Source organism: Mastigoproctus giganteus, chromosome 6, assembly GCF_048544385.1.
Source record: "Mastigoproctus giganteus isolate SK-2022 chromosome 6, ASM4854438v1, whole genome shotgun sequence".
Classification (NCBI taxonomy): Eukaryota; Metazoa; Arthropoda; class Arachnida; order Uropygi; family Thelyphonidae; genus Mastigoproctus; species Mastigoproctus giganteus.
The window spans coordinates 4,553,388-4,579,053 of NC_143580.1; the positions used below are offsets into that span (position 1 = coordinate 4,553,388).

At 39.7% G+C, this 25,666-nt stretch overlaps 1 protein-coding gene across 3 annotated transcripts in view; it reads left to right on the forward strand.

The window, feature by feature from the left end:
• Positions 1-22,925: 22,925 nt before the first annotated feature.
• The window catches only part of LOC150083830 (uncharacterized), a 46,034-nt gene continuing 43,293 nt past the window's right edge, over positions 22,926-25,666 (forward strand). The window contains exon 1 of one of the 3 annotated variants that reach the window (XM_090375802.1): positions 22,926-23,038. In XM_090375802.1, the coding sequence (XP_090231928.1) occupies positions 23,033-23,038 (6 nt within the window). In that variant the 5' untranslated portion in view covers positions 22,926-23,032. The remainder of the gene's footprint in view (positions 23,039-25,666) is intronic. The other 2 variants (XM_090375803.1, XM_090375804.1) reach the window with 2 other exon arrangements.

Genomic DNA, 25,666 nt, shown 5'->3' on the forward strand with positions numbered 1-25,666 from the left:
TGGCTATTCATACTGAAGAATTAATTCATTCATACTAACGTGTTAGCTGTTTTTGGGTTGAAAGTTATTGGTATTGAAATTGCAATTTATATAAGTTATATTTGTTGAGGTTACTAATAAAAATAATATTATTGGAATTAACAGCGAGGAACGAGGATTGCTTAGTTTGATATAATGGAAGGAAAAAATACAAGGGATGATAAATCTTCAGCAGGATCGGAGGCGGGGGGGGGGAGAAAGTTCCCCGTTACTTCCTCCTAAGATAACCCAATTTATGATGGAATTTAGTCAACTAGGGGGATTTGTGTATTCAAAGGAGATAAATATGAGCAGGTTCGGCCTCTCAGCAGTATTTTGGCACATAAAACACCTAATAAGTGGAGCAACAAGTAGAATTTTCGTGCGGAGATGTTGTTTGTTTGTTATTTGGTTTTTAGAAGCATTAGCAACTAAGGCTATATTGCTCCGGGGATATGCGGTCGTCATTCCCTGACCTTTCCGCATCCTCCGTATTAGGTGGTCACGGGCTCGAACCCCGGTCTAAACAAGAAGCGTGTGCTACGCACTGCTGCTCCTGCCCACCTGGCTACGGAGGCGCCAAATGTGGAGATGGAAATGTTTTTACTAACGAGATTGGTACCATGACAGAGGTAGTGGGGGATGTTCAGGATGCGTCGTTCATGTACGGAGAAATATCTAAAATGCAGAAAGATATAATGAATTTCTTATTAGGAGAAATTTCTTATAATGGACAAATGGTCAAATTTGGAAACGGTGGCTACTGCGTTACTAATAGAGAGTGAGAAGCTTAGACCAATTAATAAGGAAGGAAGTAAATAAGCGTGCCTAATTGTTGGAAAAAGTTTTTATTGATTTCTCCCTTTGTATCAGCACAGGGACAAATAGAATCTAATTTGGAATTTAGTGCGCAAGATCGCATATCATATGAGTTACCTGAAGATACAGACAAATTGTTAACAACTCAACAGAGAGCTTTCGCCGATGTTGTTAAAAAAACAATTTCAAGTAAACAGGAGAATAGTATAATAATACTTAGAGCTGCTGATTCTCGTGACTGTAAGTCTAGTGTTGAAGTAAAGAATTTAGTGACCAATCATGGGGTGTTGATTGAGACAGCTTCTAAATCTGATGCTCAGTCTATTTCAGATTCAAAGTCTTTAAGTTCTGCAGGGTTATCCTCTGGAGTTCCGCGTAAGGGCAGCCATTCAATTTTACTGTATGACATTCCAAAGGATCTTGGGAAAGATGAAATAATCGATAATTTATATACGGTATGAAGAATTTTTGGTTGATTGTTGATTTACTTTAGAGGAAATAAAGCAAGGGACCAATTTTTGATTTTCTACTAAAGCTAGAGTATCAGCTAATGTTCAATGGATTTCACCCAAAAAAATTTATAAGCGTATTTCATTTCTTGAACGATTATATGTATGATCTGGATTTCTCACAAATTAGACCTTTTACAACAGTTACACGCTGCTTTTTATGTCTTGGTCATTAGCATTAGTAGAGGCATAAGATGCAAGAAAGCAGGCTTATGCAGTATCAGCCAAAAAAAAAAAAAAAAAAACCCTCACATTTTATCCCTCCATTTGTTACAAATGCCTGTCCAGCTAAGCCTTAAATTTATTTAGGCTATTAACTTCCCCAACAAAAGATGGAAGTCTGTTCTACCAATCAACTACCCGCTGGCTAAAGGCAAATTTTCGCACATCTATTCTACAACTGTCTTTTCTCAATTTGAACCTGTGCCACCTCAGGTTCTTAATCTGAGCAAGAGAGAAGAATCCCATCAGCATTCAACTTGCTCGACCCATTCAAGGCTTTACACGCTTCAATCAGATCACCTCGCAGGTGCCTACTCTCCAGGCGCTGCAATTTTCAGATATTAAGCCTTTTTTTGGCAAGAGCAACCCTTTGTTCTCCTCACCACTCTTGTTGCCCTTCTTTGTACTCGTTGTAGCAACTCTAAATCCTTCCTAAAATTAGGCCTTCACACCTGTACACAGTACTCTAGGTGTGGCTTGACCATTGCTTTGTATAACGGGATAATCACATCCCTGTCCTGTCCCTGCTAGCAAAATTCCTATATATCATTGACGGAATCACTTTCCACTTCCCTGAGTGTAGTACCACACGGTAGGTTTCTCTTCGGTTATTGCTACCCATATGCAGTACCTTGCATTTGTCAATGTTAAACTTCAGTTGCATTTCTCAGCCCATTTGCACAACTTATCTACATCCAGTTGGAGTAGCATACTGTCTTTACTGTCGTTAACAAAGTTATGGTCATACTAAGCAGTAGTATGACCATACTCATGAGTTTCTGTGCTCCTGAATCTCTGTGGTCACTGTGCTCCCAGTGGCTATGTGTTTGCGGAGTGTCCTAAGGAAGAAGCTAGTTGCATAAATTGTAAAAGAAGTGGGATTGGCACCATTCAGTTGGGGACAGTAACTGCCCCGAATATTTGAGAGCTCTAGAAACTGCAAGATTATGACCGTAAATGAGTAGCAATTGTGTACAATTGAATGAGTGGATCTCATTCAATTGAACACAATGTAAATTTTCTTTCTAAGGAGAATTTTGAGCATTGTAACGTCTCTTATTCATCTGTACCTAGTGTGAATATCAATTTCTGTGATTTCGCTAACAGTGGATCTGTGGAAAGTTCTATCAATATTGACTTTAATTTTGGTTTTGGATCTTCTGTTTCAGATTGTTGTAGACTTAACATAATGCAAATAAATGGGCATAGATCCAGAGCAGTTTTGGATGAAATTAGGCTTTCGGCTGAGAAAAATTGTATAGATCTAATAACCATACAGGAGCCCTATTGCACTAAAGTGCAATTTAGTACGGACTCGAGGGTCATGGGTTTTTTCTTGGCAAGTAGAGTCGTCCAGCCTTTTAAACAGGATCCCAAGAATTGCATTGCTGTTTTGAATAGGCGTCTAAAAATCACAGTTATAGATGGTTTATGTAGTAAATACGCTACTTGCATACATGTTACTTTTAAGTCGCTGAGCCTCTTTCTAATATCCTTGTACTGCCCACCATCTAATGATTTTGAAGACTCACAGAATTATTTAGAACATGCATTAAATGTTATAACTGCAGAGAATGTTCTTATTTGTTCTGATGTCAAGGCTAAATCACAAATGTGGTACAGTAGTTACCCTGACTGTCGGGGTCAGCTGCTTATTATAAGCAAAAACCTTAATATTTTAAACAGACCACAACCTTGTTTCACCTTTTCTAGTCATTCAGTGAAACGAATATTTATGTCTACCTGGTAAATTCAAGTTTTTCTAACTCCTGCTCGAACTGGACTCTCCAGCCTTCTTGGACGTTTAGTGACCATTGTGCAATATCCTTTCAGATTTCTCAACAGTACAGGTCCACAGCTACTTCGTTACAACCAGATTTGATCCGCTTCTCGATTAAAAATGTTGACTGGTCTGTATTCGACTTCTCTATTAATACTGACCTCCCTGGTCAGAGTTCTTTTCCTGGTGATATAAATGCCTCCGCTTTGGCTGACATTATTCAATACTTAAAGCATCGTGTAAAGCATCCAGGAAATAATGTATAACAACAAGAACGTGCCCTCGGTGCTCCTCTGACATGTCGGACCTTCGGAAGCGAGTTCATCGAGCGAGGAGGGCTTATCAGAGACATAAATCGGCACCACACGACGAGGTTGAAAAGTATTATTCTGAATTTAGAGAGATATAAGAAGGCGTTATGATAAAGAAACTGCAACTTGTAGGAGAAATACCTGGATTGATTTTCTTCAGGAAACTGGTAATGTGGATCCATGGGATCTTTTATACACGATCTCTAGAAACTTTTCATCTGAAAGTCTTTTCATTCTGAAATCTTTGGAACGGTAACAGAAAACTCAGTGGAAACACATTAAACAATTTTTTTCAAGATGATGATTTGTCTCAGGATCTTGAAACTCATAAAAGAATTCGCCATGCTAACTCAATATGTCTCTGATTCTGTGACTGATCTTTATACTGAATCTAAACTTTTCTGTTCTCAAGAAAATTAACGTGGAAAAAATGTCCCAGCCCGGATCAAATTGAAAACATCTTCATCATCCGTACGGCTAAATTAAAACCTGTAATTATTTTGCAATTAATGAACAAATATCTTCTGGAGGGACTTTTTCTTTCTTGATGGAAAACGGCTCTAGTTAAACTTATCCCTAAACCAAATAAGCCTGCTTCTGATCCTCGTTCATTTAGACCAATCACTCTATTGCCAAAATTTGGAAAGTTGCAGGAGGGACGAATGTTACTTCGTCTTGATAGTATTTTGTATGATAATAAGCTTCGTTCTCCTTATCAGTGGATATTGTCATGGACGGTTTACTGAGTATGCTTTGATAGATTTTGTCTATAACATCGCAAATTTATACGGTAAGTATACTCTTGCTCTTCATTGATTTCGAGGGAGCGTTTCACTCCCTTTGGTGGCATGGCGCCCTCGATCGGCTTAGACTTGCTAGCTGCTTCAGTCAGTTATTTCTTATATTTAGAAGTTAACTTACGGATCGAGCTATCTTTGTTAAATCAAGTTACAATCAAGTACAAAGGAAGGTTTGTACTTGATTGTAACCAAATATGGAACCTTGTATTGCCTTAGTGGATTTCAAGACCATTTGAGGATGTAAAAATTATCGCATACGCCGATGACCTAACGATTCTTATTCCGGGAAATACTCGTTTGGCACTTGAATCGAAAGCTAATATTATCCTGGCGGATCTTTTTGATTGGATGGTAAAACTTAAGATCTTAAGATTGAACTTAAGAGTAGTTCTACAAAATCTAATATGATGATTTTTGGAGGGAAGCTGAACGTTAACAGACAGCCGTTAGTGAAAATACATAACATCCGACTTCCACTTGGTCACTGAGACTAAGTTTCTGGGTGTCATCATTGCCAGTAATCTTTCGTTTCTTCCTCATGTCACAAACTTAATGATAAAAATCAGGAGATTTTCTGGAGCTTTCATGAGAATATCACGCACCGATTGGGGACTTTCAAGGAAAACTGTGCAACTCTATTATAATGCAGTCTTCCTCCCTGCGGTAACTTATGCATCTGATGCGTGGTTTCATAGGGTGGGAATTGTTCCGATACAGAAAAAACTTGCTCGCTTCAGAGAACTAGGCTGTTATTTTTTTTATTATCATTAGCTAGCCATATGGTGCAAGGAAGCCTGAGGCTTATGCAGCCAAAAAAGAATTTCTGAATTACCCTGAGAGAGAGAGAGAGAGAGAGAGAGAGAGAGAGAGAGAGAGAGAGAGAGAGAGAGAGAGAGAGAGAGAGAGAGAGTCAGAAGTAGAGGGAATTCATCAAGAAACAGAAGAATGATGATATCCAGCTCAAGACCCTGGGTGTGCCAAGCCCATACTCACCAGATGTGAGACTCTGGGGTTGTTATCTATGTTGAGAACGTACCGAACTGTTTCTACAATGGCTCTGCAAGTTATAGCTGGCCAAATACCTCGAGATCTTTATGTGGCTTACAGGGGCCTTTGTTACCGTATCAAAAAGAGAATACCTAATGACGTTTTAGGCATAACGCTAAATTTACAGATGGATGTTAAAAACGAACGATCTCGTTGCAGGAATGAATGTGTGAACACTTGGCAGACCTGTTGGGATACTACTACATCCAGGCTGGTGAAAAGAACATTTATTCCCGAGGTTTCCTTTCTTATTAATAAGAAGCAAAATTGTTGGTTTTCTCTTGACATCAACTTGTCTTACATCATAACAGGGCTTGGATCTTTGAACCAGAAACTTTTTCACTTCAAACTTTCCAGAACGGACTAATGCAACTGTGGAAAAATCGAGAGCTGGGAGCACGTATTGTATCATTGTCCTCTGTATAGCGACTTTAGGGAGGAATTAAGATTCTCAATAAACAGATCGTCGTCGAACAGATTTGCTCAGGGCAATGAATATCTGTTCATTCAGGATGTCGGCTCTTTTCGGTCTTTGCATACTTTCGCCAGGGACACTTTCCAGGGTAGGTATGCTTCTCTGGTCAATACAAATGACATTGGTATAACTAACGAGGTGTAATAAAGTTACGTTGCATCATAAGCTTTAAGTAGATTTTACCTCTTGTAAATAACTGTATATTTCATGATTTTGTCTTACCATTTGTACCCGTGCACTCAATTCAGCTGCCGGAAAGTGCATAAAGGATGTAGGCCTTTATGATTGTGCAATTGATGGCTATGTATTCACAATTTGCGTAAATTAGTATTAGCATTAGTAATGGCCGCATGGTGCAAGAAAGCCTATGGCTTATGCTGCACCAGCCAAAAAAAAAAAAACCGAATAAAACAATGATAAAAAAACAAGAATAAATATATAAATAATAATAATTAATAAAAGAAAAGGAAATTAAACCTATCATCCTATGCGCTTCCCTCACTCGAAGGTACTATCCAGATGACCTTTGAATTTTCCCAAACTGTCAGCCTCTACCACCCATGAAGGCAACTTATTCCAGTAATTTATAACTCGCTGGCTAAAATAAAACTTCCTGCAGTCCAATCTAAACATTTTCCCCCCGTAATTTGAATTTATGTCCCCTAGTATCATTTATAATCTTGAATATTTCGTCCTCATTCATTTTACTGATGCCTCTCAGAGCCTTAAACACCTCAATCAAATCTCCTCTGAAGTGTCTAGTTTCCAAACTGTGCAACCCACATATTCGAAGTCTTTCTTCATAAGGACGCCCTTTTTCCGATCTCACCAGGCGAGTTACCCGTCTTTGCACTCTTTCAAGAAGCTCGATGTCTTTCTTTAGGTGCGGTCTCCATATTTGAACACAGTATTCCAAGTGTGGTCTAACAAAAGCCTTATATAATGGGATTATCACGTCCCTATCTCTACTTGCAAAAGATCGACAGATCATCGTTAGGACACCATGGGCCTTCCTTGCAACCTGTTTATAATGCTTAGAGAATTTCATGTCTGACCGTATCGTAACACCCAAGTCCCTTTCCTCCAGTACTGGGTTTAGTTGAACTCCACCAAGTGAATAAGTTATTTTGGGATTACTGTGTCCCAGGTGTAATACCTTACACTTTCTTGGATTTAAACATAGCTGCCATTTTTCTGACCATTCCTGAAATCTATCTAGGTCTCTATGAAGAAGCTCAGCTTGACAGTAATCATTAACTACTCTACCAATTTTAACATCATCTGCAAATTTAGACATCACGCCCTCTATCCGTTCATCGATGTCGTTTATGAAAATTAAGAACGACAGTGGTCCTAATACTGATCCTTGGGGAACACCACTTCTTCCATCAACCCAATCTGAGGAATAGCCATTTATCACAACCCTCTGCCTCCTGCCCTGAAGTCATCCTGCTATCCATCTAAGGATTTTTCCAGTGATTCCAACCTGTTCCAGCTTATAAAGCAACCGCTCATGTGGGACTGAATCAAAAGCTTTGCTGAAATCTAAATAAACAATTTCGAAATTATTCCCTAAATCCAGCTCGTGAGTGACCCTTTCGAAATAGCGAACCAGATTTGTTAAACATGATTTTCCCTTTACAAAACCATCCTGAGTATCCTGAAGAATTTCAGTTCGATCCAAATGATCCTGAATTCCACCCTTGACCATTGCCTCCATCATTTTCCCTACCACTGAAGTCAGACTGACAGGTCGATTACTTCATACTTCACTCTTAGAGCCATCCTTATGTATGGGAGATACATTGGCACTTTTCCAATCCAAAGGAATCTCCCCAGAGTTTAGTGATGCTCGCATAATTAGCGTCAATGGTTCAATGCACTCACTTGCCGCCTCCCTTAAGATTATAGGGTATATTCCATCAACTCAAGGAGCCTTACTGGCCTGTAGGCTCGAAAGTTTTTTCATTAAATAATCTTGCGAAATTTCAATATCATTAATTACATATTTTTCAACTTCGCTCCCACAATTTCCCATTGCCACAAAAGGTTTTTCATTTGTAAATATCGATGCAAAATAACTGTTGAGTTCATCTGCAACGGAAGCTGGTGTATTTAATACTATCCCCTTTCCCTTACATAAAGGTCCGATCTGGTTTGTCCTGCTCTTCGTGGCATTTATATATGTGAAGAATTTCTTACCCCCCCCTCCTTGCTCTGTTTGCTAGTGATTTCTCATAAACTGCCTTTGCCTGTCAAACCTTTTCTGTGGCTCTATTACAGATCATCTTGTAGCTGTTATAGGCTTCAGTACTTTTTATTGCTCTGTATCCTTTCCATGCCAACTTTTTCTGCTCAAGTAATGTGGCAACTTCACTATTCATCCAACTTGGAACCCTCCTCGTGCAGTATTTTTTTTTTAATGGTAAATACGCATTCAAGGCATCTGTGATTAATGTTTTAAAAGCATACCACAGTTCAATTAAATTCATTCTCTGCGCGATATCTACCCAGTTAATAGAGGCCATGTAGTACCTTAAGGCATCGTAATTTCCTTTTCTGAAATTAAAACCCATTCTTTTGCCTTTTACTACTGCTACCTCTCTTATCATCATCCACCGTAGAAGGGTTATTTGGCACTAATGATATTAAGAGTAGGAGACCGGCGGAATTACTTAACAAGTACAGGTCACTGTTGAAAAAAAAGGCGTGAATTAGGGTTGAATTTGAAAGTGTCTGCAATTCTGCCCAGACACGATAGGAGGGAGTATATGATGAGAGCCCTGTCGATCAATTCGGCCCTGGAAAGATTGTGCAAGGCTCAAGGGGTAGAATTTTTTTCAGCCTGGTCTGTACTTGTTAACAGGAGAGACTGCTTCTACAGGGATGGGATACACTTAAATAGAAAGGGTGCAAGAATGTTTGCTGATGCTATTAAGGCAGTGTTAGGTGGGTCGGAAAACTGCTAAATTGGGAGGATACAAGGACTAATAGATTAACAGTAGCCACTGGCAGAGGTGAAAGTGATTCTTGCACTGCTTCTATTGGAATGAGCTGCAGCCTGGAAAATAAGATGCAGGATACTTCAGAGACTGCTGGGAATCATTGGGGTACAAATAAACACATAGGTTGTGTTAGGGTAGCTAAGACAAAGAACAGGTGCATGTATGCTTGCGTGTACACCAATGCTAGGAGTTTAGTAAATAAATTTGATGAATTTGAGGTATTGCTCAAAACATCAAAGGCAGATATTGTGGGGATTTCAGAGACGTGGTGCCACACAGATATAAGGAATGCAGAACTGGAATTTGGGGAGTACAATGTCTACAGAAAGGATAGACAGGATAGGAAGGGAGGAGGGGGTTATGCTATTTGTTAAGAAATACATAAAATCCAAGGAAGTGAAGCCAGTCGACATTGCTGGACAGTGCAGTGTCGAGTCAGTTTGGTGTGACATAAGCATTGGGAGATCAAAATTGAGAATAGGAGTGTGCTATAGGCCTAATGACTCTGATGAGTATAATAAGAAACTGTACGGGGAAGTAGAGTGGACCAGTAAATCAGAGAGTCTTATAATGGTTGAATTCAATTTCCCAGATATTGACTGGAATTTGGGGGCTGGTCACTCACACACTAGCAAGGCTTTTGTGAATTTATTGGATGATTGTTTTCTACGTCAGCATGTTCGGGAGGCAACTAGAGGGAGTAATACTCTTGATTTGATTATCAGTAGTGATTCTTCATGCATTAAGAATCTGCAGGTAATTGAACCACTAGGTGGCAGTGATCACAGTGTGCTGAAGTGGGATTTACTCAAAGAGGTAACTACCATTAGGGGTAGAGGGAAGGGTTATTGCTTTCGTAAAGGCGACTACGATGGACTGAGACAGTATTTAAATTCTATACAGTGGGACCAACTGATGATGTTACCTACAGCAAATGCAAAATGGGAAGCATTCAAAGAACTTATCTTGGAAGCTACTAGGCTTTACATACCAACTAAGAAATATTGTTCAAGGTTTAGGCCTAAGTGGATGTCAGATGATCTAATGAGACATATGGCAGAGAAGAAAAATGCATGGGATACATACAAATTAACACGTGACACAGAAGCCTATGATAGATACAAGTTGATCTGTAACCAATTTATAAAGGAGGTTAGGCAGGCGAAGGCAGATTACGAGAAATCTTTGGAAAGGCATGCAAAGAAGAACAGCAAAGAGTTCTTTACTTATGTAAACTCTAGAAGGAAGGGGATGAATCAGATTGGTCCACTTGATATCTATGGGTCAACTGTTGATGATCCTGCTCAGGTAGCTAACAAACTGAATGAATATTTTGCATCGACATTCACACATGAGGAGTTATTCAGCGAGGGGAATGCCAGAGGTGTATTCAACTCTGGCAGTAAGCTAGAGAATCGTGTAATAACTGAGAGTAAAGTGGAGGAGAAATTGTTGAAGATAAATACAAGAAAGGCACCTGGGGTGGATGGGATCTATCCAGTTATATTAAAGGAGGCAGCAAAGGAAGTAAGCAAATCCTTAGCCATAATTATGAAAGCTTCCTTGGACTCAGGGGAAGTACCCATGGACTGGAGATGTGCAAATGTGACCCCAATTCACAAAGGAGGATCAAAGGGCGACACAAGTAATTATAGACCTGTTAGTTTAACTTCTGTTCCGGGAAAATTAATGGAGGCACTGGTTAAAGAAGCACTGCAGGATCATCTAGACAAGACTTCAGTTATAGCTCAGACACAGCATGGTTTTGTTAAGGGGAAGTCGTTCCTGGCCAATTTGATTGGATACTATGATACAGTCCCAAAAGAACTGGATGCAGGGAATACCTTTGATATTATATACGTGGATCTTAGAAAGGCTTTTGATACTGTTACACATGGAAGACTGCTGCACAAATTGGAGTAGTGTGGCATTGGAGGCAAATTGCTGCTATGGATAATGGGGTGGCTGAGGAGGAGAAGACAGAGAGTGGTAATCAATGGACACTGCTCATCGTGGACTGATGTTATTAGTGGAGTCCCTCAGGGCTCAGTGTTGGGTCCATTATTGTTTTCTGTATTTATAAATGATATTGATGATGGTATATCAAGCTTAATGTCCAAGTTTGCAGACGATACAAAGGTTGGCAGGGTTGTCAAGGACACTACTGACACTATGCTGCTGCAACAGGATCTGGAAAGGTTGAGCAGATGGGCTGAGAGGTGGCAAATGAAGTTTAACATTGACAAATATAAAGTACTGCATATGGGATACAGCAACCCCAGAGCAACGTATCAACTCTGTGGTACTACACTGACAGTGGTAGAGAATGAAAGGGACCTGGGGGTGGTTGTGCAGGCAGATATGAAGTTTTCTGATCAGTGAAGACGGGCTGCAAGAGTAGCTCATGGTGTATTGTCGATGATATATAGGAATTTTTCTAGCAGGGATAAGGAGGTGATTATTCCCTTGTATAAGGCAATGGCCACACCTAGAGTACTGTATACAGGTCTGGAGGCCTCATTTGAAGAGGGATGTAGAGATGCTGGATCGAGTACAGAGAAGGGCAACAAGATTAGTGAATGGAACAAAGGGGTGCTCTTACTAAGAAAGGCTTAAATTTTGCAAATTACAGTGTCTGGGGGACTAGGCACCGGCGAAGTGATCTGATAAAGCTTTGAATGGTTTGAGCATGCTCAATGCTGATGGGATTCTTCCTCTTGCTCAGAATAATCACCTGAGAGGGCATAAATTCAAATTGAGAAAAGACAGATTTAGGATAGACGTGAGGAAATTTGCCTTTAGCCAGCGGGTGGTTGGTTGGTGGAATAGACTTCCATCCCTTGTCGTGGAAGTTGATAGCCTAAATCGAGTTGATAGCCTAAGAGTATTTGTAACAAGCTGGACACTGTCGAACAGCTTCTGCTCTCTAAAATCTTTGATATTCTCTGCATAGCCGAAACGTGGCTTGGGAATGGGCGGGACTCCCTTGCCTGTGCTCCTCAGGCTGGGTACCAGATGCTCAGTTCCTCCAGAGAGGATCGTAGAGGGGGGGGAGTCGCAATATTCTATAATACCACTATCTTCTCATTGGCACATTCTGTGGTAACCAAATCCCTTGCATTTGAAGCTGCTATGGTATCCCTCAAGCTCAATGCCAACCTGATAGACATAGCAACAGTATACATTCCACCAGGCCCAAACAGTGACATCATTGAAGATGTGATCCACTGGCTGGTAAATCACCTCCATGCCTCTGCTAGGCACATTATTTGTGGAGACTTCAATCTTCCACCTACTCTCGCACATATTAGTAGGAAACTCATTAGAAGTATGAATTCATTGGGTATCGCCCTACTTAATTGGCACCCCACGAGAGGATCTAATCTCTTGGATCTGATATTCTCCTCAGCACCATGCGACCTCGAAGACAGTCCTCAAAACCTATTTCAATCCGATCACGAACCGATTGCCTTACTCCTGCACTTAGCCGCACCTAACTTTGATATCCAAGGCCCAAAAAAGAAAAAAGACATCACAGCACCCAAATTCATTGATCCACCACGATGTCTCGAAGCTGCATCCTCGATACCTTGGGAGGCTCTCAATAACTGTGATCTCGAGCTAGCTGTGGACCTCATGACTAGGTGGATTCGAACCACTGCAAGTTATGGTGCTACAAAGACTGTCTGCATCACTCCCCGTTCGAGAGCTTGGTGGACACCAGCACTGAACAACAGCTTTCAAGAAAAACAAAATCTGCATAAGAGATGGAAAGAAACAGGCGCTATACAAGATCGTATTGCCTTCTCCAGAGCCCGAGCAGTTTTCAACCGTCAGAAAATATTTGCAATTAAAAAGCATGTAAATTCAACCCTACGAAAAGGCAAATCGTTTTATGACTCTCAGCACACAGGAATTCCTAAGACACTGGACCTTGAACTGTGGATGGACCACGTTGCACGGTTCTCAAACACTGTGGCCCCGATGCATCTAGGCAACTTACCCATCAACAGGAAGCAGCTTATAACTGCTATAAATGGATTGCCACCCACTGCAACTGCAGGCCCCGATCTTGTGCCACAATTCATGATTAAATGTCTTAGCTCGTTTATCATCAATCCGCTACTATCAATTTTTAACCGTGTATTAACGCAGCACTACTTTCCCCCTCTCTGGAACAGATATGCTGTGAGGCCACACCCTAAATGCCAATCTGCAACCCTCATTAAACAGTTCAGGCCAATCTCTCATTCCTCCAGCCTCTTGAAGCTCATGGAGAAGACATTACTTTCCACCATCACCAATCAAATCATGCCTCACAAACCCCCACAGATTCACTATGGCATTCCAGGTAGATCCACAGTCACCAATTTAACATCGATAACCAACACCATTCTCAGTGCACTAGAAGCTAAAGCAGAGCTTTCTGTCACCTACATCGACCTGGAAGCTGCTTTCGACTCCATCAGTATCCCCTCACTTGTTCACCTCCTAGAAAACTACTTCTACATAAAAGGTGACATGTTGTGGTTTATCACAGCCCTGCTCTCTGAGAGAACCATTCTTCTTAAAGCGGATCAACACACAATCCGGAGAAAGATCACTGCAGGAGTTCCCCAAGGCGGAGTTCTCTCCGGAGCATTATTCACCGCAGTTATTCTTCCGTTTGTGCAACAGAGAGAAGACATACTCTGCTATGCCGATGATATTAAGATATTTACTCAGATTAACCCCGGCGAACATCTCTCAAACATCAATAAAAAGATCTGTGAAAAGTTACATAACTTAGGATCCTATCTCCATCAATTTGGCCTCCTCATTAACCCTGCCAAATCAGCACAAATTGTCTTTTCTCTGAAGCGCCAACCCACTGAAATCCAAGCCTCTCTAGACGGCATTCCCTTCCCAGTGGTCAAGATGCATACAGACTTGGGAGTCGTCTTCGACTATAAACTGAGCTTCAACCCCCACACTGACAAGCTCACAGCAAAATTCTGTCAAATGCGCTGGACCACAAAACAACAACTGCTCCACGTTAAGGATCTGGATGTGACTCGTCGATACATATACACCTCAGTATACTCCGTCGTACTGTATGCCTCGGAAATTTGTGGGTCCGCGGCCCCTACCAACATCAAGCGCGTGTACTCCGCCGAATACTGGCTCCTCCGTTGGATCACGCAAAAACATCGTCGTCCACCCCAGCAAAGGACAACTGCGATGGTGACGTCACTTCACTTTGCCCGACTTCCAGATCTTGTATTTGAAAAACGCCTTGTTCTCACTGTTAAGATGACAACCGGAATGGTCTCGGAGCCAAGCATCTGAGAACTGTGTGGCTGGAGGATCCCTCTACCCGGACTCAGGTCAGCTCCCACGCTCACAGCTCACTATAACAGACTGTCTCTTAGCGACCGCTTTCTCCCCAGGGTGATGCTCCCCACAATTGTTTCAATCGACGGCGACCTCTGTAGGTTTGTGAAGGATCGGACGTGCCGAAGACAGATCCTTAAGATCCCTGACCTTGGCCAGGCAAAGTGCACATTGATAAGGGCAGCATAATAATGCCCAATGTATTGTAAATAATGTTCAAAGCACGTCTTTATGAATGTGTTGTAAATAAAGTCAACAATATCTTTATGAATATAAATATTAATATAATATAATGTAAATATGAATATCTTTATTATTTCATTGTAAATACTGTCAAAAGCATAAAATGTCCTGTAAATAATCTGACACTGATTCTATTTTATTGTTGGCTCTGGGGGATGAGCCCGAACTTCGATGTGGGCCCCGTTCCCCCAAGGCTATTGTCCACCAACCAATGTAAAACCCCTGGCATTGTTGCTGTGAAGGGTCTATTGTATATACCATGTTTGTATACAATAAAGATTAAAGATTAAAGATTAAATAAGTTTAAGGCTCAGCTGGACAGGTATTTCGAACGAACAGAGGGGTGAAGTGGAAGTGGTTATTTTTTGTTTATTTATTTATTATTATTATTATTATTATTTTTTTTTTTGGGCTGATGCTGCATAAGCTTGCTTTCTTGCATCAAATGCCTCTACTAATGCTAATGCTAACTCCGTGATCACTGCCTGCTACTGGTTCCTCTACTATCATCTCAAGTAATGTTATGTGATCTGATTCATGGGTGATGATGAGGTCTAGGATATTCTTTTCTCTAGTACTTTCCCTGACATGTTCATACAAATAACAGTCGTCTAGTTGATTTAAAAAATTTGTTCCCCATGTCGAGTTTCCTTCCCATTTACTCCAATCAATTAGCGGCAAATTGAAATCATCCATAATAAGACATTGCCTCTTACTTACCCATTCAATTTGCATGTAGAGGCTTTCGTCATAATCTTCACAATCACCTGGTCTGTAGATTACTCCTACTCGCATTATTCCTTTGTTTCCAACTATCTCACACCATACAGACTCTATCCTAGCATGTGAAACGTCTGAATCCGGGAAAGCTATCGTCGCACTCAGGCTGCTTGTGATGAGAAGCATTACCGCACCACCCCCTTCTATCTACCCTATCCTTTCTAAATACATTATACAAGCCGTACTGAAACTCATCATCCCCAATTTCCGGGTGGCACCACGTCTCCCTAAGCCCTATTATGTCCGCGTTCCTTGTTTTAACCAGCAGTTCGAATTCGCTCGTAAAGGTCAGATACACTGATGAAATCAAATTTAGCTTTGATTTCAGCACTAATTTTGTTAATAGTCATATATCTATCTACTTGTAAAATTTGGTAAAGTTGTAAATAACAATGTCAATAATGTTAAATTTAAAGAAGTTAATGTTACAACTTTTTTTTTTTAAGTTAACTTTAAAATGTTTGGTTAATAGTACTACATCGTAATTTTGTTCTCTATTTATAGGATTACATCGTATTGGTTGCTGATAACTATGTCATTGCTACTGCTAAATGTGACGATTTCGCTATTGTTATAGAGATTTTATTTATTTTTGAAACAAGACAGAGTTGAACTAACATTCTAGGAGCCGCCCTGTCCTAAAACAGACTTACTAATACTAAAACATACTTACTTACTTTTAGATCCTTAAATATTGAACATTTCAAATATATAAGAAATGTTACCAGAATATGATAGTTCTTACTACAGACCTTCATTACCGAATTAGCCTTTCTTAGCCATGAAATTATAATATTTTAGTTTCGAAGCTAAGGGATAATAGCTATAATTGAGTTCTATGTAAGTAAACACTCTGTGGATAACAAGATCTCTATAAAAATAGTTAGCATTAGTAGAGGCATATGATGCAAGAAAGCACGCTTATATAGCATCAAAAACCTTTCAGTTTCACTCATCCATTCACTCCAAAAGTCTGTCTAGTTCAGCCTAGAATTTATTTATGCTGCCAACTTCCACGACAGAAGGAAGTTTGTTCCAGCAATCAACCACCCGCTGATTAAAGGCAAATGTCCACACGTCTATTCTACAACTGTCTTTCCTCAATTTGAATTTATGTTACCCTCACGTGCAAAATCTGAGCAAGAGGAAGAACCCCATCGGCAATCAGCCTGCTCAACCTATTCAAGGCCGAACACAACTCAACCAAATCACCTCGCCAGTGCCCTGTCTCCAGACGCTGCAATTTGCAAAAATTAAGCTTGTTCTTGATAACAGTAACCCTTAGTTCCACTCACTAATCTCGTTGCCGTTCTCTGCACTCGTTTTTGTAGCTCAACATCATTCTTATGTGTGCGGCCTGACCATTGCCTTATAAAAGGGAATAATCATCTCTTTAACCCTGCTAGAAAAAATCCTAAATATCATTGACAAGATCCCATGAGCTACCATTTCAGCCTGTCTACAGTACTCAGAAAACTTCATATCTGACTGCACAATTACCCCAATTTTCTACCACCGTAAGTAAAGTATCACACAGTTGGTGTGTTTCTCTAGGGTTACTGCTACCCAGATGCAGTACTTTACATTTGTCAATGTTACACTTCAGTTGACACCTCTCAGCCCATCTACTCAACCTTTCCAGATCCTGTTGCAGTAGCGTACTATCATTACTGTCATTAACAAACCTGCCAACCTTCATATCGTCTGGAAGCTTAGACATTAACCCTGATATACCTTCATCAATATCATTGATAAATACTGAAAACAACAATGGGCCAAACCAGAACCCTTGGGGGGCTCCACTAATAACAGTCCATGAAGAGCAGTGTCCATTGTTAAACACTATGTCTTCTCCCACTGGACCACCATTTTATCCATTGTAGCAACATGCCCTTAATGTCATACTGTTCCAATTTGTAGAGTAGTTTTCCATGTGCAACAGTATCAAAAGCTTTCCTAAAATCAAGTATATGATATCAAAATTATTCTTTGCATATCTTGCATCCAGTTCCTTTATGACCACATCGTAGTATCCAAACAAATTGGTCAGAAAAGACATCCTCTTAACAAACCCGTGCTGTGTCTGAACTATAACTGCAGCCTTGTGTAGATGATCCTGCATTGCTTCTTTAACTAGGGACTCCATTATTTTCCCTGGAACAGAAATTAAACTAAGAGGTCTGTAATTACTCATGTTACCTTTTGTTCTCCCTTTGTGAATTGGAGATACATTTGTGAATCTGCAGTCAGTGGGGACCTCCACTGAGTCCAACGATGCCCTCATAATCATGGCTAAGAACCTGCTAACTTCCTTTGCTGCCTCCTTTGATATAACTGGATAGATTACATCAACCCCAAGTGCCTTCCTTAAGTTTAATTTCAGCAACTGCTTTTCCACTTTGCTCTTAGTTATTACAAAATCATTTAACTCCCTGTTACAGTTTGATAAGCTTCTGGCCTCCATTTCCCTACAGAATTCCTCATGTATGATTTCGATCTTGTCTGTACACATTATTCTCCCCAAATTCCAATTCTAATTCTTTATTTCTGTAACACCACACCTCCGATATCCCAACAATATCTGCCTTTGATGTCTTCACCAGCACCTGAAATTCATCAAATTTATTTATTATATTCCTAGCTTTGGTGTAGATGCACCTATTTTTAATGTTAGTTACCCTGACACAACCCATGTATTTACTTGTTCCATGATGACTTTGCATATCTTGCATCCAGCCAGGGCCGTGCCGAGTCATTTTACTGCCCGAGGCAAGAATGAAAAATTGCTACTTACTGTTAATCATGGCAACGTTGGCAATTATTTAATCTTTCTTTTGGAGCCCCTTTCAGCTTTAAATCTGAGGCAAGAGCCTGCTGCTCATTCCAATAGAAGCAGTGCAAGAATCGCTGTCACCTCTGCCTGCGGCTACTGTTAATCATTTAGTCTGTGAACCCTCCCAAGCTAGCAGTTTTCCGACCAACCTAACACTGTCTCGATAGCATCAGCAAATATTCTTGCATCCTTTTTATTTAAGTGTATGCCAACCCTGTAGAAGCAGTCTCTCCTGTTAACAAGCCCAGACCACTCTGCGAAAAATTTCGCCCTATGAGCCTTGCGCAATCTCTCCAGGGCCAAATTGATTGACAAGGCTGTCATCATACACTCCTTCCTATCGTGTCTGGGCAGAACTGCAGACACTTTCGAATTTAACCCTAACTCGCGACTCTTTTTTCAACTCCTACTTAATCTACTTCTTACCTCTATTTAGATCTACTCCTACTCCTACTTAATCTACTTAGATCTCCTACTTAATGTCATCATGTATCACTGTTGTGTATATGTGCATATATGTGTATGTGTACATAAGTTTTTTTTTTTTTTTTAGGTCCTAGCTGCCGAAATCTCAGGAAATTAAGCGGCAGGACCTGCCAGTGTAAATCTTAGTCTACTGGTGTTTCCTGGTCTGCCTCCACGGGGCGAAGGTGGGGAAACGCTGGGCTCCAGCAGGGGTCCAGCGGCTAAATGACCAGATGAACAACGGTACAATACCCACTACACAGGTACAATACCCACACACTTTTAAACCTCTGGCATTCCCAGGAAACTGGTACACCCACAAAGAAAGCAACGCGGAGATGGGGGAAACCCCTGGGGCCGCATGACAACAATATACCTTACACCTTACACCTTACTTAATGTCATCAGTTCTATGGATAAAAGGGCTATATAAAACGGTTCTCTGGATAACAAGGTCTCTGTAATAAAAGAGTTATGACCAGCTAATGAAATGCAACCGCCTGTGAAAAAAACAGGAAATAAATGAGTATTTGGCAGAAATGTCGCTGCTATTAGGAAGTGTCGACTAACAGTTCTTATTTGATATGTGGATTTCAATAAGATTCAGCATGGTCGAAACACTGGCGGCCATGTTTTAATGTAGCAAAATGCGAGGTCTTAAACTTGGGAAACAGCATCCACAAAATAAATTAGATTTTATGGTTAATTAATTAAATAACTGTATATACCAATTAATCAAGTGTATAATTGTTCAAGTATATAACTGCACTTAAACCATGAAATCGTGCTAATTGAAAATGGCCAAAGATGGGCAACTTGCATGGGGAAATCTGTAAAAGGAAAGACGTTCACATGTAGCCTGTGGAAAATCCAAGGTCTGCTGGATAGTTTAAGTACTTCTGGAGGGAAACACACAGGTCGGAAAACTTTGCGACCTCCCTAGCTAAGTGGGGGGGGGGGGGTAATTACACAAACCAAAGATTAACTAGAGTTGCAAGCAGAGTTGAAAGTGATTCTGCACTTCTGTTGGAGCGCCTTGAAAGAAAGATGTCTGGGATTTCGGTCCCTGCTGTAGGTCATCATAATAGGCAAGTAAATACATAGGCTGCGTTAGGGTAACTCAGAACAAGAACATGTGCATGTATAGTTGCATTTACAATTTATTTATATACAATGCTAGAAGCATTGTAAATAAACTTGATGATTATGATCAAGTCATCAAATACAGACAATGTAGGAACAGCGGAGACACAGTGTCATTCAGACATATGCTATGCTGAATCTGAATATGGAGAGTCCAATGTATACAGGAAGGACTGATAGACGGACAGGACAGGAGGGCTGGAGTGGTTATGCTCTTATTTTAAAAATAAAAACATATTAAATCCGAGACAGTTCATCAAAATTTCGTTGGTCGACATGGGTGACCAAATCAATTTTGAGTCAGTTTCGTGTGATACTTGGGAAAACAACAATGAGGGTAGGAATGTGTTATAGGCCTAATGACTGTGAAGAGTATACCCAACAGCTATACAGAGAAAGAGGGTATGTAAATCAGAATGCCTCTCAAGGCGGATTTAAACTTTCCAGACGTTTACTGGTATTTGAGACTTAGTCATTCACACACTAGCAAGACTTTTTGTAGATTTCTTGCATTACTGTTTTATACAGTAGTATATTAAGCAACAATAGCAATACTTGATTGCGGTATCAGTGGTGATTCTACGTGCATTTAGAATCAGCATGTAAAAGACTTTATAGGTTGCAGCGATCACGGTGTACTAATATAGAATTTCATTGAAGACGTAACTACTGTCAAGAGCGCAGGGACAGGCTTTTGCTTTCGAAAGGGTGATTACAGTGGTCTCAGACAATTATTAAATTCTAAATAGAGAGACCAACTAATGGTGTTACCAACAGCAAATTATAAATAGGAAGCATTCGGGAAGGTAATCAAAGAAGCTACTCAGCTTTTTATACCATCGACAAAATACTGTTCAAACCGTAGACCTGAATGGATGATGAAGTATTAAGACACTTGGCAGAGAAGAAGAAGAACATTGCATGGGATGCCTATAAATTAACACGTGATACAGAAGCTTAGGATATACAAAAATTAGTCTGTAATCAAGTCATTAGCATCAGTAAAAGCATATTATGCAAGAAAGCAAGCTTATACAGCATCAGCCAAAAAAAAAAAAAAATTCTCATTTCAGCCATCCACTCGCTCCAAATGTTTGTCTAGTTCTGCCTTGAATCCTCTCAGACGATTATTCTGAGCAAGAGGAAGAATCCCATCCATATTGAGCTTGCTCAAACCATTCAAGGTCTTGTACACCTCAATCAGATCACCGCGCAGTACACCTCAATCAGATCATTGCCTAGTCTCCCAGTATAATTTGCAAAACTTAAACCTTTCTTTGTAAGAGCAACCCTTTGTTCCATTCACTAACCTTGTTGCCCTTAGCTGTACTGGTTTCAGCTCTACATCCTTCTTAAAATGAGGCCTCCGACCTCCATACAGTACTCAAGGTGTGGACTGCCCGCTGCCTTATACAAGGGTATAATCACCTTCTATCCCTGCTAAAAAAATTCCTGTCTATCGTTGACAAGACACCATGAACTACTCTTGCAGACTGTCTGCAATGGTCAGAAAACTTCATATCTGCCTGAACAATTACCCACAGGTCCTTTTCGTTCTCTACCACCGTCAGTGTAGTACCACACAGTTGATCCGTTACTCTGGGGTTACTCCTTCTGTGGTTACATATGAAGTATTTTGCATTTGTCAATTTGCTCAACTTTTCTAGATCTCGTTGCAGTAGCTTACCGTCATTAGTGTCATTAACAACCTTGCCGAACTTCGTGTCATCTGGAAAAATTAGACATGAAGGCTCATATATCATTAATAAATACAGAAAACAAGAAGAGACCCAACACTTGGGAACTCCACTAATAACTTAGTCAACGAATAGCAGTGTCCATTGATTACCACTCTCTGTCTCCTCCCAATCAACCATCCCTTTATCCATACTAGCAATTTGCCTCCAATGCCACACTACTCCAATTTTTGCAGCAGTCTTCCATGTGCAACAGTATCAAAAGCCTTTCTAAGATCCAAATATATGATATCAAAATTATTGTTTGTGTCCAGTTCCCTTGTGACCACATCAGTGTCCAATTAAATTAGTCAGACAAGCAGGACTTCCCATGATGTGAATCTTGTCTAGATGATTCTTCAATACTTCTTTAACCAGTGCCTCCATTAATTTCCCTGGAACAGAAGTTAAACTAACAGGTCTGTTTTTACTTGTGTCGCCCTTTGATCCTCCTTTATGATTTGGGGTCACATTTGCAAATCTCGGTCCATGAGTACTTCCCCCAAATCTAAGGAACTTTCACAATAATGTCTAAGGGTTTTCTTACTTCCTTTGCTGTCTCCTTTAATATAACTGGATAGATCCTTTCCACCCCGGGTGCCTTTTTTTATGTTTATCCTCAACAATTTCTCCTCCACTTTCCTCTCAGTTATTACAAAATCATCTAGATCACTGCCAGAATTTAATCCACCTCTGGCATTCCCCTCCCTGAAGAACTCTCCATGTGTGAATGTAGATGCAAAATACTCATTTAGTTTGTTAGCTATGTGAGCATGATCATCAACAGTTGAACCATCGATATCAAAAGGACCAATTGATTCATTTCCTTGCTTCTAGATTTTACATAAGTAGAGAACTCTGCTGTTTTTCTTTGCATCCTTTGCCAAAGATTTCTCGTAATCTGCATTTGCTTGCCTAACCTCCTTTGTGAATTGGGGATAAATTCGCACATCTCCAATCGAAAGATGGTCTCATAGTTATGTCTAAATTATGATTTTATTTTTAACATATTTATAAGTATATCTAAGGAAGCAATTCAGTTTTCCTGTTTTTCCCCTCATGCGTAGCAGAGTTGGTAGTATCACCGTCCTCCCCACCGGTGGAAAAGACCTGGGGTCGAGTCCCGTTGATGAGAGGAATTTTTACGAGCCTTTTGCCCATGATTAATTAGTTGGTCTCAGGAGAGGCTATCATGCTTCCTCCCCCCCGTAACTCGGGTTTTCTTCCAGTAAAACCATCGAACCATTGTTTTGCCGAAAAATCGATCGAACACAGAACATACCGCAATTTACAGGCAGCACGGTATATACGAAGCCATATGGCATTGGTCGCTAATGCAACTAAAAAAAAAAAAAAAATTCTTTGAATTTTAGTTAGATTTTAAATTGGTTTAATAATTTTCCGCATTTCAGTAGATAACAGTGCCAATCATTACCGCAGGTTCAGATTTTCTTATGTTTTCTCTATTTCGATATGAAAGTAAGTAACACTATTTTTGATTTTTCTCCGGGGGTTGGTGGAGGGATTTTTCGTTTATGCAACACATTTGCAACGACATGCAGATGTATTGAATCATAAAATGTTTCTCAGTTCTCTTCATTTTAATGTTAATGTTAATTAAAATGAAGAGAACTGAATGCATTTTATATTTGTTTGGATAAATAACACCTAACCGTATACACTGGCGTGTGTAAGCGTAATTCATTCTCTGAGGGTATTAATTATTTGTTATTATATTAATTAGTTATTTATAATAATTATATATTTTCTTCGCAATTTCTATGAATTAGTGGCTTATAGCAAATATGTATTTATTTTTATATAATTGCACCCTAATTTTGATTCCCGTTCTTCAGCATGATTGTTTTTTGATATATATTTTCGATATCTCCATCTGTGTGCTATTTACTTAAGCGCAGCATTGATTTGCTGCCGTGTTGCAATTCGTATGAATATAACATTTGAGGCAAATCACACCAAATGTTATTTGTAAATTGTATCGACTGTTATTGAGTACTTACAATACTACTACTAATAAAAAAAAAAGTAGGAATATTTTTAAAAATGAATTTTTTTTTTTTGTCTCCATAACTTGGAGACAATTTGAGAGAACACTTTGAGGTGCTTGTCAGTGTCCATCATATATAAGCTGTAAACAACTATAAGTTGCTATAAGTTGTGGTTTTAATGTGCTTCGGCATTTTAGGTTGTATTGCACCAGTTTATTATTGATGTTTATGAGATACAAAACCACGGTAATTCATAGGGAAAAATCCAACATTCTTCCTGAGAGTGGTTAACTATGTTACGTTTAATTCCCTAAATTAAGAATTACTCAAGCCTTTAACATGAATCAAACCCAAAGTACTACAAACAAGTGTCAGCCATTATGCTGTTGGAAGTTCCGGCTGGAAACTTAATATGAAGATAATTTAACTCTAGGGGCTCACATCTGGTGAGCTCCTAGTATGGGCTTGGCACACCCAGGGTCCTAAGCTGGATATCATCATTCTTCTCTTTCTTGGTGATTCCCTTCTACTTCTCTCTCTCTCTCTCTCTCTGGGTAAATCGGGATTTTTTTTTTTTTTTTGCTTGTGCAGCAAAAGCTTCGGCTTCCTTGCACCATATAGCTGATAATAATAATAATAATCGTATAAATTAAGTTTTACTTAAAGAATTTTATTAGCAAGAGATTTCACAAAAACAAATATTCTGATGAAATTAGTAAAGCATTTGATATTGTTCTTCATAAAAGTTTATTGTATAAAATGGGTTGTGAGTTGGGATTGCAGAGTGGATCATTAGTTGGCTGAAGGACATTTTTTTCTTTATTTAGATAGGTGGTTCTAGCCCAAAAAAAAAACAAAACCACTGTATTATTGCATTGATACCATTCAAAAGGTAAAGGTCAGTCAGTGAAGTAGCATCATGTGTAATTATGCTACTTTGTTTGTGTTATTGGAGAGTACAATGTGTATAGGAAGGGAGGAGGGGTTATGCTATTGGTTAAAAAACAAATAAAATCCAAGGAACTATAGCAAGTCAACATGGCTAGACAGTGCAGTGTCGATAATAAACAACTATACAGAGTAATAGAGAATCAACAGATAAATGAACCACTAGGTGGCAGTGATCACAGTGTGCTGAAGTGGGATTTACTCAAAGAGGTAACTACCATTAGGGGGTAAAGGGAAGGGTTATTGCTTTTGTAAAGGCGACTACGATGGACTGAGACAGTATTTAAATTCTATACAGTGGGACCAACTGATGATGTTACCAACAGCAAATTCAAAATGGGAAGCACTCAAAGAACTTATCTTGGAAACTACTAGGCTTTACATACCAACTAACAAATATTGTTCAAGGTTTAGGCCTAAATGGATGTCAGATGAACTAATGAGACATATGGCAGAGAAGAAAAATGCATGGGATACATACAAATTAACACGTGAAACAGAAGCCTATGATAGATACAAGTTGATCTGTAACCAAGTTACCAAGGAGGTTAGACATGCGAAGGCAGATTACAAGAAATCTTTGGCAAGGGATACAAAGAAAAACAGCAAAGAGTTCTTTACTTATGTAAACCCTAGAAGGAAGGAAGGGGATGAATCAGATTGGTCCACTTGATATCGACGGGTCAACTGTTGATGATCCTGCTCAGGTAGCTAACAAACTAAATGAATATATTGCATCAACATTCACACATGAGGAGTTATTCACCGAGAGGATGTCAGAGGTGTATTCAACTCTGGCAGTAAGCTAGAGAATCTTGTAATAACTGAGAGTAAAGTGGAGGAGAAATTGTTGAAGATAAACACAAGAAAGGCACCTGGGATGGATGGGATCTATCCAGTTATATTAAAGGAGGCAGCAAAGGAAGTAAGCAAACCCTTAGCCATAATTATGAGAGCTTCCTTGGACTCAGGTGAGGTACCCACAGACTGGAGATGTGCAAATGTGACCCCAATTCTCAAAGGAGGATTAAAGGCTGACACAAGTAATTATAGACCTGTGAGTTTAACTTCTGTTCCAAGAAAATTAATGGAGGCACTGGTTAAAGAAGCACTGCAGGATCATCTAGACAAGAACTTCACTTATAGCTCG